General features: G+C 44.3%; 5 protein-coding genes across 5 annotated transcripts in view; 1 reads left to right on the top strand and 4 right to left on the bottom strand.

Moving 5' to 3' along the window:
- The first annotated feature begins 2540 nt into the window (after positions 1 to 2540).
- Positions 2541 to 4121, top strand: CYBJADRAFT_136853 (uncharacterized protein). Its single transcript, XM_020213146.1, has one exon. The coding sequence runs from the start codon at positions 2844 to 2846 to the stop codon at positions 3780 to 3782; it is 939 nt and encodes a 312-aa protein (XP_020071908.1). The 5' UTR covers positions 2541 to 2843; the 3' UTR covers positions 3783 to 4121.
- A 195-nt stretch (positions 4122 to 4316) lies between these two features.
- Positions 4317 to 7121, bottom strand: HMG1 (hydroxymethylglutaryl-CoA reductase (NADPH) HMG1; the record flags this gene model as incomplete). Its single annotated transcript, XM_020212533.1, has 1 exon — positions 4317 to 7121. The coding sequence occupies one exon, from the start codon at positions 7119 to 7121 to the stop codon at positions 4317 to 4319; it is 2805 nt and encodes a 934-aa protein (XP_020071907.1).
- Positions 7122 to 8123: 1002 nt separating this feature from the next.
- Positions 8124 to 9359, bottom strand: FPR3 (peptidylprolyl isomerase FPR3; the record flags this gene model as incomplete). The annotated part of the gene is made up of 1 exon (XM_020212568.1): positions 8124 to 9359. One exon carries the CDS (start codon positions 9357 to 9359, stop codon positions 8124 to 8126), a length of 1236 nt encoding a protein of 411 aa, XP_020071906.1.
- A 474-nt stretch (positions 9360 to 9833) lies between these two features.
- CYBJADRAFT_189033 (60S ribosomal protein eL6) lies at positions 9834 to 10804 on the bottom strand (the record flags this gene model as incomplete). The annotated part of the gene is made up of 2 exons (XM_020217329.1): positions 9834 to 10473; positions 10790 to 10804. The coding sequence occupies 2 exons, from the start codon at positions 10802 to 10804 to the stop codon at positions 9955 to 9957; spliced, it is 534 nt and encodes a 177-aa protein (XP_020071905.1). The 3' UTR covers positions 9834 to 9954.
- A 359-nt stretch (positions 10805 to 11163) lies between these two features.
- Positions 11164 to 16115, bottom strand: part of TCB3 (Tcb3p) — a 6488-nt gene continuing 1536 nt past the window's right edge. Inside the window, 4 exon segments of the mRNA XM_020217328.1 lie at positions 11164 to 15437; positions 15648 to 15735; positions 15755 to 15792; positions 15924 to 16022. Coding sequence (XP_020071904.1) covers positions 11217 to 15437; positions 15648 to 15735; positions 15755 to 15792; positions 15924 to 16022 — 4446 coding nt within the window. The 3' untranslated portion in view covers positions 11164 to 11216.

The following is a 16115-nucleotide window of genomic DNA, read 5'->3' as shown; positions in this document are numbered from 1 at the left end:
AAAGGTCAGCCAGCTCCAGTACAACCAGCTCTTGATTGGATCAATCGACATATATAGAGCCGGCTGAGCATATCGCAAATGGCCTGTGGGCCTCCTGGGTTAATGCGCGCATTACTCTGTATCTTTTGAGCCGGTCTATAGTTGAGCAAGGTGTTGTACACTGTGCAGCTTAAATTTTAGTGTATCTTGTGAAATGTCGTCCCTAAAAGTTCTACCGATGCCAGTGCACTCCTATGGGAATCAATCCGTATGTTGGAAATCTGTAGATTCCGCTTGTTATCACATGGGCAATGTGCTCTCTTGCCAAGACCCTTATCACGCTGTACAACTTTGGTCACAGGCCGGTGTTAAAAATTTTTAACCCATTACTCGGGTTGAACTTCTTTAACAAGAGCTTAGGGATCTACCGCCGAAATTGGAATTTGGGTTGTTTACTTCTTTTTTTACGAACACATCTCGGGACGCCGGGGTTACCCGCGGCTCAATTCAGATTCAACAAGTGGAATTTAGCTCCAATCTTGAAATTTAGGGTTTGCGGACCATGTTGTGAAGTACAGAACACAGGGGTGGACTGCGGTAACAGTACATGTGCTCAACTTTCTGTAGCCACTTTCAATATTCTGCCTTTCAATAAACCTGGCGAGGCGGTGATGGAAACCTGTTCATTTCTGTTGCCACTCCACTGTCTGAAAATCATTTGGTGGGTGATACATGTATACATACATATCGTATTTTAATTGGTACATACATTTAGGTTGGCACAACTTGTCCCAGGCTTCGCCCTAGGGGATGCAATAGCAATTTCAACTTGTAACGTTGCAACCTCATGATTCAAGCCTCTCCTAAAGTTGTTGAAACCGGGCTTTATTCACGGATTCAAACCCCCATACAGTGGTTGTGTTTTACAGACGCTACTAGAATCCGCAATCAGCTTGCAAATGGTCCCCCATCACCTATGTATTGCCTAACGTACTTGTGTGCTAGATGACGTCGTAATTACTCAGTACTATGTACTGTGTGTAGTAGATCTTAGGAATGTCTTGAACACAACTTCGTGCGGATACCAATTTCAGGCACGTACATACGCATGCATCCATTTCTTCGACAAAGCACACTGTGTAAACTTTTGCCGCCTGTTACAAAATAGGAAGATGTATCAGTACCGGCTGGTTTTAAGATTCCAAGTCCTATGTACTTTCACTGCTGAGTGCGGTCAAGAATTGAATCACAGCTTTACATCATAGTGAGAGCTGGTGTTTAGCATCATGGGGCGAAAGGGAGACAGCGGGGATTCGGACGGTGGAAGTGGTTGTGATTCCTTCAACATATCTGAGTCTTGGACGAGTAAACGATTGTACATCCGCGGTTAAATGAACTGTTTGTTAAGTCTTGATTCCGAGGCAAGCACATGCATCGACCGACAAATATTGCCATAAGTAGTGAGTTGTATTAAAGTTCTATAAACAGGATATCTCAGGCTGGTATGTATAAACTTGCCAGTCATTAGTACTGCCTTTTTAGATTCGGGAGTGATCGCAGGCATTTTCTTCATTATACAACTTGCGAATCTGTAAGGGTGAAGCTTCTCAGTTTTACTGCCGGCAGCGCTATAACATTGGATGGCGTTGAATTGGTAATACCAGTACAGATACACCTATGTAGCAACCAAATAACTAGCGTGATACATATACATATAGCACCCAAAACGCAAGCATGTGTTCTCTCACTGAATCACTGGTGAGGGGCTTCAACCCATTCTCGACTATTTTAACCCCATATTACACACCCACCGGGTAGTTCTCGTAAGCCCTGAAAGTCCGAGTGAGGCAACGCCCTTAAGGTATCTGCGGAACTGCAACCAAATTTAATAGCTGAATGTAGCATGGGAAGTGGTCTAGGCAGGTAAGAGACAAGAGATGCTGCTACACATTGTCGACCGTGGTACTAATATACACTTACATGCTACTAATGGAAGAAAATATACACAAGTCACATATTGTGCTCATTGCAAGCTGCGTGGCTTTGCGTCGCCACCTCAGAGGCAGAACGTAGTGTTTGGGTCCGTGGGCACGCCATTAGATCGTGCGCCGGTTGTTTAAAATAAGTTTCGTACCTCTGAAGTTAATTGTTACAAGTTGCAACCTCATAACACCGTGTCCTGAGCTCTGGTAGTTCTTGTAACTGCTTCCTGGTGTAATTTAGCAGCAGCAGCAGCACACACACGACGTGTGCTGAAATTAGTGAGCCATCCCTGTCCCTACGGAAACGCCTCTATGCGGTAATACGTACGTCAACCAAATTTTTCATGTGTAGCGATCAGTCCCAAAAATCCCCAAAAATGCGGTTAATCCAAGGCTCCCTTTTTAGTGTTTGATGTATGTGAGGTCACCGTGCATTCAACGTCATAGAACAGAAAAGGAAGACCAGGAAGATCACCACCATAAGGAAGACATTAAGACAAAAGAAAAAAAATTCAATGCACGCTAATTTTAACGTGCCGTTCATATAATTATCTCCATATTCGCATTCTTTCTAATCTTTTGGAATATCTTGTTTCTCATCCTGCTGGCTTCAACACACCATTTTGCTATACTAAGAGCTGACGTTATTACCACCTGCCATAGTGAAGATAGACGTCTTACTGGTTTTCCTCTACTACCGGAAGAGTACCACACTTACGCCAGCTTGAGATTAAGGGACAAGGGAATAAAGTGCTTATTGTCCGAAGGCTGCTTGGGTCTATAGTTAAGTCTCTACTTGGTTCGTTTCGTTCTTGTTGTTATTACTGTTCTCTTACATTTCTCTTACATTTCTCTCCACCGGTTGCCCACGAATAGCATACGATGAGTTCCAACGGCACTACAAAGGTCAAATTGCCATCCTTTAGAGAGCTGGATGTCGGTTTACCAGATCCTTTGGCATCCCATTCTCCAAATGTCGGAAACAATGTTCAAAATGTCCCACGACAACAACCTGAGCACTCACATGTTCAAGTTGCCTCCCATAGTCTACCGGTGCTTCCAATAAGCGGTAGAGGTGCGCACACACCTCATGAGGCGCCAGTACATTTGATACCACCACCCATGGCGTTGCTACAGCAAGTTCAACTCCCACAACAGCCAACTCCACAGCACACGCCGCGCCAACAATCACTGCCACAGCTAGGAAGCACAGTGCAGCTACCTTCTATGGGCTTAAACATGGCACTTCCTGGACCACCCCAACAGCAGCAGCATATGATGGCAGTACAGATGCCACTTCAACCACAGCCTCAACCTCAACCTCTGCATATGAATGTTGTTCAGATTCCTCACATTCAACAGGTTTCTCCGCCACAACACGTTCCGCAACCTAATATCACTGTTTTGCAACATCATCAACTAGCGCATCAACCGCTCCAGGTGTTACATGCTCATACTTTAGACCATTTGGTCCCAAAAAGGAAAAGACCTCGTCGTAAAGCTCAAGAGATGGTTCGTCTCTACGCTTGCAACTATGGTACATGTAAAAACTCCTATGGGACTCTAAACCATCTCAACGCACATATCACATTCAAGAAGCATGGTCCGAAGAGAAAGCCGGAGGAGTTCAAACAGATTAGAGAACTTTACAAGCTACAAAAGACATCTAATTCCATGGACAAGTCTAAAGTATTGGATACTTTAGGTCTTGGAGATAAGACAGAGCTCCCAGTGTTCCATCAACAAAGAGGATACAACGGGTATGGTCGACACGACCATACTTTGAACAAGAATGAGTTAGAAAAGCTAAGTACTAACTGATTCTGTTCGACGAGATCCCATTCATGACTCTGCTGTCAATGGCATTCATGCTCCATATCATTGAAATCTGTCTTCTCCCCCCTACCATTGTTATGCACCTCAATACGGGGGACCAGCTTTCAATGCTTGTGAAGCTAAGGCATTTAATAGTGTCTCAAACTATCTTTTCTGGAGGGTGTCACTTGTTCTCTGACAAATTATACAATACATTCCACTCACAACATCACTCATGTGTGATGATCGTTCATCAGTACTCTTAACCAGTTTGTGTTTTTATATAATACTTGACGTTGTAAGAAATTGAAAAGGTTGTTCAATACACGAATAGTTCATAATTTTACATCTTGTACAACATGGTGATTGTTTCCAAAATAACTTTTATAATTAGAGTAGACATTGTTGAGTTTTAGTATTTACAACCACAATGCAATATGATGAAGAGAGAACTGGATGCCAAGGAAGGGTGGTCGAAACAAGTCCATAAGAAATACATAGCAAGCATCATGATATAAAACAAGGTGGTGAGTCATATGCTTATTTCTTAGCAGCGGCTCTGTTGTGCTGCATATGACTCTGTACCAAATGACCAGCAGCAAGTGCGCTAACTAGCGATAATTCACCAGAAAGAACAATAGATGCAACGATTTTAGCCAGTTGACGGGCATTTTCTCCAGGAACATCAGCTGGTCCACGTACTCCGAGAAGTTCAAGCATGGATCCCTGTGGGTCCAAGATGGTACCACCACCAATGGTTCCGACTTCAATAGATGGCATGGAAACAGAAACTTTCAAGTCTCCGTCCTCCGTCTCAGTCATTAGTGTAATACAGTTGGAAGATTCAACGTTTTGGGCTGGATCTTGACCCAAAGCCAAGTAAACTGCGGTAACCATATTAGCAGCTTGGGCATTGAAACCACCAACACTACCAGCCATAGCTGATCCGATCAAGTTCTTGTTGACATTAACATCAACAACAGCTTTAACAGAACTCTTCAAAACTTTAACCACAGCATCCTTTGGTATGATAGCCTCGGCAACAACACTTTTACCACGACCATTGATCCAGTTAACAGCAGCTGGTTTTTTATCGGTACAGTAGTTACCAGAAACAGAAACAACCATCATATCGTCCCATCCAAACACCTCCGTCATTTGTTTAAGAGCATATTCAACACCTTTGGAAATCATATTCATACCCATAGCATCACCAGTGACGGTTCTGAAACGAATGAACAACAAGTCACCCGCAAGAGCAGTTTGCAAATGTTGGAGTCTGGCAAATCTGGAAGTAGAGTTGAACGCTTTCTTCATTTCTTCTTGGCCCTCATCGGAGTCCAACCATAGCTTACATTGGCCTGCTCGTTTCAAACTTGGGAATTTAACACATGGTCCACGCGTCATACCATCTTTGGTCAAAACCGTTGTAACACCGCCACCAAGATTAATTGCTTTACAACCACGCATAGCAGAAGCAACAAGACAGCCCTCTGTGGTTGCCATTGGGATATGGTACGGTTTGCCATCAATAATCAATGGACCAGCGACACCGACTGGTAATGGCATGTAACCGATAACATTTTCACAACATGCACCAAATACACGATCATAATCATAGTGCAAGTATGGTAATTTATTGCTTCTCAAGACTGGAGCATCTGCAAGATCAGAGATGGCTTTCCGACGAATAGCAACGGCTCTCAAGTTATCACCCAATTGTTTCTCTAGAGCATACAGTGGTAACTTACCAGCAGTAACAAGGGATACAACTTCATCGTCAACAAGGGTCTTAACTTTACCATCCTTGTATAACTCAATAACTTGTTCAAGTGGACGTGAAGATTGCTCAGATTCACTCTCAGAAGATGAGTGCAAGATTTCCGAGGATTTTGTAGTTTCTGAATCTTTAACCACAACAGCTTTAGGAACACTGACAGCTGTCTTCGAAGCCTTCTTCTTTGGCTTTTTCAATTCAATTGCATCCTCCAATCTTGTGGTATGGATACGAGCAACGTTCAATAGGTAGACGTTGATAGATGCAGAAACGGCAAATGCAAAGAGAATGAATTTTGAGATGTATTTATCACGGGCAGCAGTTGAAATAAGACCAATGAATGATAGAACCACGGCTTCAATTTGTGTGGATAATTTTTCAGGGAGGAAAAAACGTGTTGGGAATAAAGTAACCAAAGTACCGTTTGAGCCAATAGGAATTTGATCTGCGACCGCATCGTATAAGGTGAAAGTGTCATTTGTCTCATTACCAGCGCTCAAATCGGATAGCCAAGCAGATCCAAATCCATAAAAGTGCAATCCAAAGAAGACTGAAACACCAGCAACCTTGGCAACTGTAACCAGAGTAGATGGGGCATCTGTGAAAGTCTTGGTTCCAGCGAGACTATTGGATTTGAGAACATCATCAACTGTGGTTTCAGTTAAGCCGTCATCTTCGAGTTGTTCTCTCAGCAACGTTGATCTGTGTATTTGGTTAATTTCCAGCTTGAGTGATAAGATTGCAGATAGGAAGGTAGAGGTGGTGAGTATATCGAATGCTAGGATGAGAGCTGCCAATATACAGAAATTCTTCAGTCCATCCAAGTACGACGCGTAAAAGGAGCATCCCAAGAATGCAGTAATCATAAACAAGTGATCACGCAAGAGCAATGGGCCTTGTTCCCTTAATGCCTGATACAGAACGGTTGGAGCATCGTTCTTCGATGATTGAGCATTGAGTTGATTTTGCAAAACCTTCTCTGCCAACAAAATCTTGTTGTTGAAACCAACCACTGCGACAAAGAACGGAATACCTTCAGATAAAGAGAGGAAGGGAATTGAAAGATCCAACACCCTCGTGGTGATGTACAGTGCAAACAAGAAGGCAAAGAACGAGGACACAAGAGTTGACAATCCTAGCCAAACCTTAGAGCCGACTGCCCTCATTCTGGCAAAGAGGTTAAACAGCGTATAGAACATGGCAATGTACGCACAAGTCACCAGGGCAATGTCAAAGGTTTCGGCCCCTCTGACCAAGTTCAACACCTTATTGAAAGCACCAACAACCATGTCAGAGTACTTACCCAATTTACCGTGATAAGCTCTTGAACGCCACACTGTGCCGTCCTCAGCGGTCAACTGTTGCCATTGCTCAGCGGCATCAGACTGAGAAACAACAAACTTCACCTCATCCAACTCAACGATTCCTGATAACACCGGCTCCTTGTACTCGCCAGCTCTGCGGAACTGGAATGGGACAACGTTGTAGTGGTCCACATCCACTGGGACTTTGCTCAAGTCGTCAACTGCAATCCAATGTTGGTTTGCGCTTGCACCGTGGTAGAACATAACCGCTGCCGGTTCATCGTAGGAGAACCCGTTGCTCATATACTGTTGCACCACCGCCAGGTACGCCACGGCGGCAAGCACTGATGACACGATGAGCGTGTGGATCGGATGACGCGCTGAGATCCTCCCAACAAACGCCAACAGCGAGGCCAATGGCTTGAATGGTTGTGCACTGTTCATAGCGGTTCCTTCTTTTTGCCTTATTTTGCGGTATCGTCACTAGTCCACTCTCTCAACAAAGCGTGTACTGGTAAAGTGGGTTGCTGCACTGCGTATGAATATATACTCGTTTGTGATTGGGCCGCGTGGATAAACACCAAATTCTCCGTTCACTGGGTACGCTGGTGATATTTCTTCCCCTCGAAAAGCTCAACAAAATAATGAAAGACAGACAGTTCGACCGTGGAATGGGAAACTGGCACGGAAATTTGTTCGAGTTTCTTTATCACACAGGTTCCACAGGACACACGATGTATTTCTCAGAGGAAAAAACGCTCTTGGAATGTCCGGTTAATTGAACAATGTGCTGTTATTGCAATTGATCTGATGATGAAAACTTCTCTCGAGAGCGCAGCAGTTGATGACAATTTTTGTGTATAGTGGCCTTTTTTTCGCTACTTTTTCGCTGTGTTTCGTACAGCTCTGCGCGGTGGTGGTCGTTTCGCGTTCAACGTTTCGGCGTGATGGCTTTTTTTGCTTTTGGCGTTTTTCTCTAAACGAAACTCTACTGCCTGACAGCGAAAATATCCCGAATGGGATAATTGGCGTAAAGCGTGGCGAAAGTGGATAAAGTCCAACACATGTGGGTATGTTTGCTGTTGTCACCTCTGCTCCTCTGACTGCTGTTCGACTGACTGCTGCTTGCCTTTCTGAGGTGCTACACTGTCCAATTGAACAACTGATTTCGATGGTGAAGAAGGAAAAAAAATCAATCCGGTATTATTAGTATTCGTATTTTGCTATCTTTTAGTATATACTCAGAATGTTTCAACACAACACAGCTCATTTGAGAGAGACGAGCTTGACGTCAAAGGTCAGCTCGGAGTTGGCTGGGATACCTGGAAGCTTCTTCTTACCGTAGGCGTATGGTGCTGGGATGACGATACGACGCTCGCCACCCACAGCCATACCAGCAACACCAATGTCCCAGCCCTTGATGACTTCGCCCTTGCCTAGGCCGAATTGGAATGGCTTTCCAGATGTGTTCTTGTCAAAGACGCTGCCGTTCTTCAACTTACCAATGTATCTGACACCAACCTTAGAACCGTTCTTGGCAACTGGGCCGGTACCAACGGTTCTGTCCTCAATAACAACACCACCAGCAAGGGTCTTGACAGCTGGCTTCTTCTTCTCGGATGGGGTTGGGCCTTGCTCAAGCTCCTTGTTGAATTGAACAGCCTTCTCCTTCTTTGACTTCTTGGTCTCTGGTTCTGGCTGGGTCTCCTCAGCTTGACGCTTCTTAGATTCCTTCTTGGATTTCTTCTTGTCCTTCTTAGATTCTTGTGCCTCAGCTTCCTCTCTAGCTTCCTCCTCATCGACGAGCTCTTGGATCTTGGCCTCAACGTCCTCTTCGTTCTCCAAGTCGTTAACGTCGAAGTCCTCTTCAGCGAGCTCATCTTCGTCTGGGGTCAAGTCGTACTCGTCAGAGTCGAATTCCTCATCATCCTCGTCTTCGTCAGAATCAAAGTCGTCAGAGTCCTCACCATCGTATGGGTGCTCGACGTAGTTACCACTTAAATGGATTGGATAAGAACCAGTAACGACGAAGAAGATTTCCTCATCAGGGGAGATGGTGAAGTCCAATGTCTGTTGGAATTGAGACTTTGGTGACAAAGTACACACAACAAACTCCTCAACATCATCGTCATCGAGATCATCTTCGTCCTCATCATCTTCGTCGTCCTCATCGTCATCCTCCTTGTCATCCTCATCGTCTTCTGCTTCAACATCCTCATCGTCATCTTCAGCCTCAACGTCAGCGATGTCCAACTCATCTTCATCCTCATCTTCATCGTCCTCATCGTCTTCATCGTCTTCATCTTCATCGAGCAGCTTACTCAGCGGAGTAGCCTTCAAGATTCTCAACGTAGATGGTTGCTCCTCATCGTCAATCGCATTTGGATCCAGGGCAGCCAAAGTCAAGTGAACAGTAACCGGCAAATCGGAGTCAATCGCTTGGGTTGGAACAAATGGCTCGAGGGCCAAGTTGAAAGAAGCAAGTGGCAAAAGGGAAGACATTTCAATCTATGATTAAAGAGGGTGGATTTCCTTGAAACCTGTGGTGATGAGGGAGGTTTGGAAGAGAGCCTACCGCAATTTTTCTTTTATGGCCCAGGAAAAATTTTTGTATGGCAAAAACGTTTCTTTTGAATTTTCCCAATTCGGCAAGGAGATGAGCTCTGGATCACGTTGCCACGGGAACAACGATTCTTCGAGAACCTTCTCATCCCAAAAGCCAAATATGGAGAGAAACTCGAGCTAAACAACTATCGAACGCTATGTGCTCGGAGAATGTGGCTCTATAAGATCGCTTGTGGTGCCAATTCATGAATTGGACCTCCTAGTGACAACGCTCCAAAGCTGAAGGTTATGACATGTGTCCCGAGCCCTAATTATGTAGCATATTGATAGAGGATGGCATATTATTACCCGACAGCTTGTGTTGTTATGTCCAATTCATTAACATAATCAAACTACAAGTACCAGAACCTACATTCTCATTTTCTTAACTTTTCATCCGTATAACAAACGAATAATTCCATATTGATTCATTACTCGACAGATTATACAAGTGTGTACAGTGGTGTGTTGAAATCCCTAGCATTTCTTAGACTTAGAACTTCAAGAGGTGTGGTCTGTCACCAGACTTGAGGCTGAAGGTAGCAGCCAAGTATTGTTGGAGTAGTGGAGTCTTCTTGATTTGTGTGAGCAAAGCAGCGTCAATGGTCTTTTGGTCAGCAATACGCTCAGCCTTGATCTCCTTCTTTGGAGCACCCTCACCGAAGAACTCAGCCTCAGACTTGGACTTCTTGGAAGACTTCTCACGGGCAAAGTAAGCAACGTCAAACTTGGAAACATCAACGGAAGAAACGTCAATCTTTGTGGAAGTGGCGATAACGTATCTGGCGTTAACACGTCTCAATGGGACACCGTTGACCTTGAATGGACCAGAGACCAACAAGGTGTTGTCCTCCAAGTGCTTCAAGTAAACAACTCTCTTACCACGGAAACGACCGGCCAACAAGATCAAGACGGAACCTGGAACCAAGGAAGCTCTGAGCTTTTGTGGTTGAGCAGACTTTCTGGTCTTCTTTGGGACAGCGTTGTCCTCAGCTGGGTACCACTTTGGGGCCTTGAAGATAAAAAGTTAGTATATATGTCTAAGCGCCGCTGTTCGTTAGGAATTCACTAAAAGAGAATAACATCAGCCCCTGGAAATATAGTTCACGTTGGACTCTTTCACTGGATAGGAGGCTTCTTCTGGCCTTTCAACTTCGGTTCTGATTGTAACATCCATCTCTGTGCCATCACCTCTATAGTTACTTGAGGCCTCCAACTTTTCACTCTCCTTTCAGAGTCCCTCTCTGGTCGTAATCTGACGGTAAATACATGGTTCGAATCATATTCTCTTCAAGATCTCATTCCTAACGTTATTCGTGTCGACTCACCAATTGAGCAGTCATTTTTGATACGATGTTCTTAACCTTCAATGCTTCACCCTAGCATGGGCTCCGGTTGAACAGAATGTGAAGATAATTGGACAACCCGCGACCTGTGAGTCCTTGGTGTCTGGGTGGCATCATTCTGAAATTTACCCCGAGCAACGCCCAAACAGGAGTAATTTCAAGCGTAATTTTCAGACCGCTATTATCGATAATCCTTCAAATCCGCGAAGTCTGAATGCCACACGCAGTCACAACTTCTATTGGTGTTCGGATGTTCTTGCTGCTGAACTACGAAATCCCAAGGATAACAATGAACAATGGGGCTACACTATCAACACATTTGAACATTTGATAAATTCGTATAGATATACACAGTAATTGCAATCAAGAGAAACAAACATAATATATAATCCGTTTTAAAGTCACACAATCACCAATCCGCTGGTGGAGCTGGGTCTGTAGGCTCATCAGGGTCCGGCGAGTATCTGAAACTGACACTGATTTCACCTTGGCCCAATGACAAAGTAATTTCACGTGGGCTATCGATAACTTCGGAAAGTTTTATCGTAGCAGTTCCTAGTTCGGTGTCCTTTGAAAATGTGTGATGAACAACACCTCCAAATACAACCTCAGCTTCCTTTGGAGCATCAAAGGAAACCTCATCATCCCATCTAATGACTCCACTAGTAGCCTTGGTCTTCTTTGTCTTGTAGATAGTTTTTAACGTACCGTTGATTGCAAGAGACACCTTCAACTGAGCCTCCTTTCCGAGGTTCTTACCATTATGAATTATCAAAGTACCTTCGGTAGATTTCTTACCCTTGGCTGCTTGTGTAAACGTTGTTGTTTGAGAGGCTGTTCTCTGGTGTTGTTGCTCCATAGCAGACGCAATTGCACTGTGTGAACCGTGTCCCGTAGCCCTGGAATTCACTGATTTGGCATCCCCGTTCAACGATGATGATTCGTCCATAGACGGTCTGCCCTTGTGGCTTTTCTTTCCACCAAGAACACTTTTGATCAATGAAGAGCCACCCTTTGTGATATTACCAACACCTTCAGAGACAAGATCTGCACTGGCACCAACCCCTCCAGTGACTGCTCCTGCTCCTGCTCCGACAACACCTGCACCTGCACCAACAGCACCAGTAGCAAGATTAGCGGCAGCACCGACACCCTTGAGTGGTGCACCGGCCAAGTAGGACATGTTCAGACCAAACTCCTTTGCTCCAACCTTTGGGCGAATGTACTCTGGTGAGAATGTAACCTTGGCACGAACAGTACCTTGAGGATGGAGTTTGAAGGTGACAGTCTCAGAAGTAAGCGGTTGAACACCAGAAATATCGAGTTTTGTCTCACCAATCAACTCATTTTTACCAGCCCTATCCCAGTCCATGACCTTAAGCTGCATTTGAGTTCTTGATCTACTCATGAATGGTAAAGTAGTACCTTCATTCCAGGTAGGATTGAGGGTTTTCTTCACAACCTTAGATTTGAACAATTCGATATCACCAAGCATGACAGAAACAAACGGATCAGATTTGCCATTTCTATCAGCACTCTTCAAACCTTGAGCGTCTAAGAACTCAATCTTCGCTTTACCGGTATCGAGAATAGTCTCAGAAGGTGGTAACTTTATAGCAGATGGTAGATATTCAAATTGGATAGTCACACTGGCACCCTCAAAAGAAATTGTACGTGGAGCATCGAATCCATTTTTCAGCAGGTCAATAGTCTTCAGGGTAGTTTGGGCCAAAATGTCTTCTTCATCCTTTACAACACGACCCTTGGAGTTTCTTATCGTAAAAGTAGAGTTTGGTAAATCACGAATAAAAGCTTCTCCAAACTGGTTGTCCAGCTTGGTACCAGCACTCTTGGTAGAAACAAAGGATGGCGACGATTGGTCATCCACAAGAACCTGCAAAAATGATCCATTCTTCTTGAGCTTACCACCGACAGTATGAATGATCAGAGAGCCGGATCTGTATGTCAAAAGTTGATCAAGCGACATCTTCTCCTTCTTGGACAACATGGCCTGCTCTTTGTCTTCGATTTCAATCCACTCATAATCATTTGGAGACTTCTTGTAAAGTTCTTCCCATCCCTTTGCTTCTTCCTCTCTTTGCTTTTTGGTCAAGGCAAGTGTTTTCTCTTGTTCCTCAAGCTCATTCAATTCAGCCAAGGAATAAACTGGAATTGCAGGTATGAAAGAAACAGAGTAATAGATTGTTCCCTTAGGCTTCTTTTTTTTCAAGCTCAAGGAGGCAGAGAGAATATCCTTGGATCCATCGTGGAACAAAAAGTTACCATTTGAGTCTTTTTTGATGAACTGAGAGATAGGTATGATCGCTGACCCAAGCGAACGATCTTTACTAACCTTTTGGTAGTCCATAACTTCCAGGCTAACGTGTTGACTTGTAGAAGTCAATGGAATGTAAACAAGCTCGTTGAATGTTGGCTCGCACGTATCAGGATGGAATGCAGTCTGATATTTCAATCTGTTACTAAGAAGCACTTTACAATAAGGATCAACATCACCGACAGTTTCCAAGTTTAACAACTGCTCGGCATTTCTAAGGTGCAATCTAAGAGTACCGATTGGAGGAGTGTGAGTAGAGCCTGCGCCACTCAATGAAAGGGGCTTCCACACTGCACTAAGACGAACTTTCGAGCCTTTATCCATTGTGAAGACGTCTTTACCCTCAGCACAATTAAAGGCTAAGTTTTCCAAGCTGTCCTTAAATGAATCAATAACAACACCGTCGCGTGCGCCAGTATCGGTTATTGTCAATGCCACAAGTGATTGAGTCTTTTCTGTAACCAAAACTTCTGTTGTCGCTTCCCACGAAGGTTCATTGGCGTTCTTCAAAGTTCTAAATTCCTTAACCAACTCACCGTTCAAGTGCAATTCTGCCTTTGGATTCAACTTACCTGTTACAGTTCCAGAAGTATTCAATCCCTTAATATCACGAAGCGTAAATTTGAAGATACCAACATCTGAATCAGGAGTCTCGGTTTCTTTGCTCTCTTCTTCCTTTTCAGTGTCATCTTTGGAGGAGAGCGTCGGGAACCAACGAATATCGTAGTTAATCGTTCCTTTCTTTTTGCCAGCCAATTCAATTGGGAATTTCTGGTCTAGAAGATCATCTCTTTGCAAAAGGGTTCCTAGCTCCACTTCATGAGATCCAAAGAGTAACCCTTTCTTCTTCTCCATGGAGAAGTCGTAAACGTCAAAATTTAACTTGTCGCTCAAAGAGTTAACCAGAATGTACTTCGTCTCATTCCAGCAAGCCTTATTGGACTTTGTCTTGATGTCTGTACGAGAATATTTTGTCAAATCTCCGCCTGTAGAAATTTGTACATATGGTGTAATTGATTCATTGAAGTCTGCACCCTTTGTGGTTACAGCGACAACACCAATGGCTTCTGGGACGGCCTGAGCCGTTAATTCTTCAACGTCAACATCCAACTGGTTTGGTGCATATAGCATTGGACCGACGTTACTGTTGATCAAGGTCTTGATCAGAGTCTTCAAACCAGGAACCAATGACATCACATCGAGTCCAAAAGTGTCACCACCAACTGGTTTCAAACTGAAATCAATCTCTGGTGGTTCCAGGATAGAGACAGAGACAAGTCTTATATGAGGGAAGTCTGCAGAAAGCTCCAGGGTGATCTTTGCCCTTCCACTCACTGACATATCTTCAACAAGAATAGGTAACTTCTTAGAGATCATAGCTTTACCCACACGGACACCCAGTGCAACCTTTGGATCAATCTTTCTGTCAATTTCATTCTTTGTCATATCCGAAGTATCATTTGGGGTGAATCTGAAGGCCCAATCCCATTCAACAATGTCTTTTCCCTTCTTTGTGTAGGACTTGATTGAGTCAATTCTTGGGGCCTTTGAACCAAGAGTAAACTCATCCAACGAAAGTGCATCAATACCATAACCAGGTGCCAAATCTTTCAATGTTTCATTGGCAATTGTCATCACTGTCTCTGAAAGAGCAGGCATATAGATGACCCAAAATTTCATCAAAAAGTTGTTCAACCATTCCATAGTTTCAAACTTCTTCTCCAATCTCTCCCTGGCATTGATTCTGAGAATATCATCCCTCACGTTTCGCTCGAAACGGCGGTACTCCGCTCTGTAAACAGAAGAAGCGCACAGCAGTACAAAGATGAATCCAAAGAAGCCAAACCTAACCCTGGCAATGAGCCATGAGAAGAAGCATAAACCAACGACTAACACGACATTCCAGTACCAATCCCCACGGAAGGTCTCTGTGACAAACTGTTTAATCAAGTAAGAATCAGTCACATAAGAGCTGTCGAACTTCTTTCCTTCGTTGAAGGAACCAATGTTTTTCCAAGGGAACCTCTCAAGCACAACTTCTCTTGTCTCGGTAACAGTGGCCTTCTCATCCTTGGTTGCTGTTTGCTTGATTGGCTTCTCCACGCTGGACCGAGTCGCACCATTGGCAACGCTGTTTGTCTTGGAGAGATCAGTCTCTGATCTTTTCACCTCCTCAGCGTTACCAACACCATTGCTCGACACCGCCGCTGGTTTTGTTGTTGTTGTTGTTGTTGTTGTTGTTTTGCTTGCCGGATTACTACCGGCAAGTGCAGAGCCGTTAGACAGCGCTGTGTCCTAGGTGCAACCGTAGCGTTAGTACAAATCCCAGAGGGCAGTGCTGTTCAGACTCACTTGTGCCATCTTGTGCCAGTTTGCCTATACCCTACTGCGAACAATTGCTTGGTGATTGCACGTTTAAGGAGTTAAAAGGGGGTTTGTGTTGCAACCTTAGGCGGAGGAAAAGCCTGGCTCTTGCTAAACTTATATGAAATTCCCACCGCACACCGAGCGGGAAGCCCATACTTGGGCTTGTTTTCCTCCCAAGAAGTTGAGCCTTGCGCGTGCCGGGTGTTGCCCAAACTGAAACTTGAGCCTAGAAAAAAAAAACATACACTGCGTGGCCCAACCCGACAGGAGCGGGCTTTCCAGGCTGTGGGCGATGGAGGGTTACTTTGCTGTTTGTCGTTTAGCTTCTACAGGTTTATACTGCTGAGACGTTTGTTTTGTTCAGTTGAAAGTATTTGCGAGTTGTCTTTGCTTGTGTGATGCTCTTCTCCATACTTTGCGGTCCATTAGGAACGCGGAGTTGTCCTGTGTTCTGGCATTGAGTAATAAAGCTGTGGTCAAATCACTAAAGTTGGAGTCGATTCTACCGAGCGACTGTGCACAGTATATGAGTTGTAGGTATAGCCCGTCACGTATTGAAGTCTCCGACACGAGTGGGAGGGAGCTCTGCAGTGATGTGATGAGCTC

The sequence above is a fragment of the Cyberlindnera jadinii genome (assembly GCF_001661405.1).
Source record: "Cyberlindnera jadinii NRRL Y-1542 unplaced genomic scaffold CYBJAscaffold_3, whole genome shotgun sequence".
Taxonomy (NCBI): domain Eukaryota; kingdom Fungi; phylum Ascomycota; class Saccharomycetes; order Phaffomycetales; family Wickerhamomycetaceae; genus Williopsis; species Williopsis jadinii.
The sequence above is the reverse complement of the archived record's forward strand: the minus strand, read 5'-3'. Positions and strand labels throughout refer to the sequence as shown.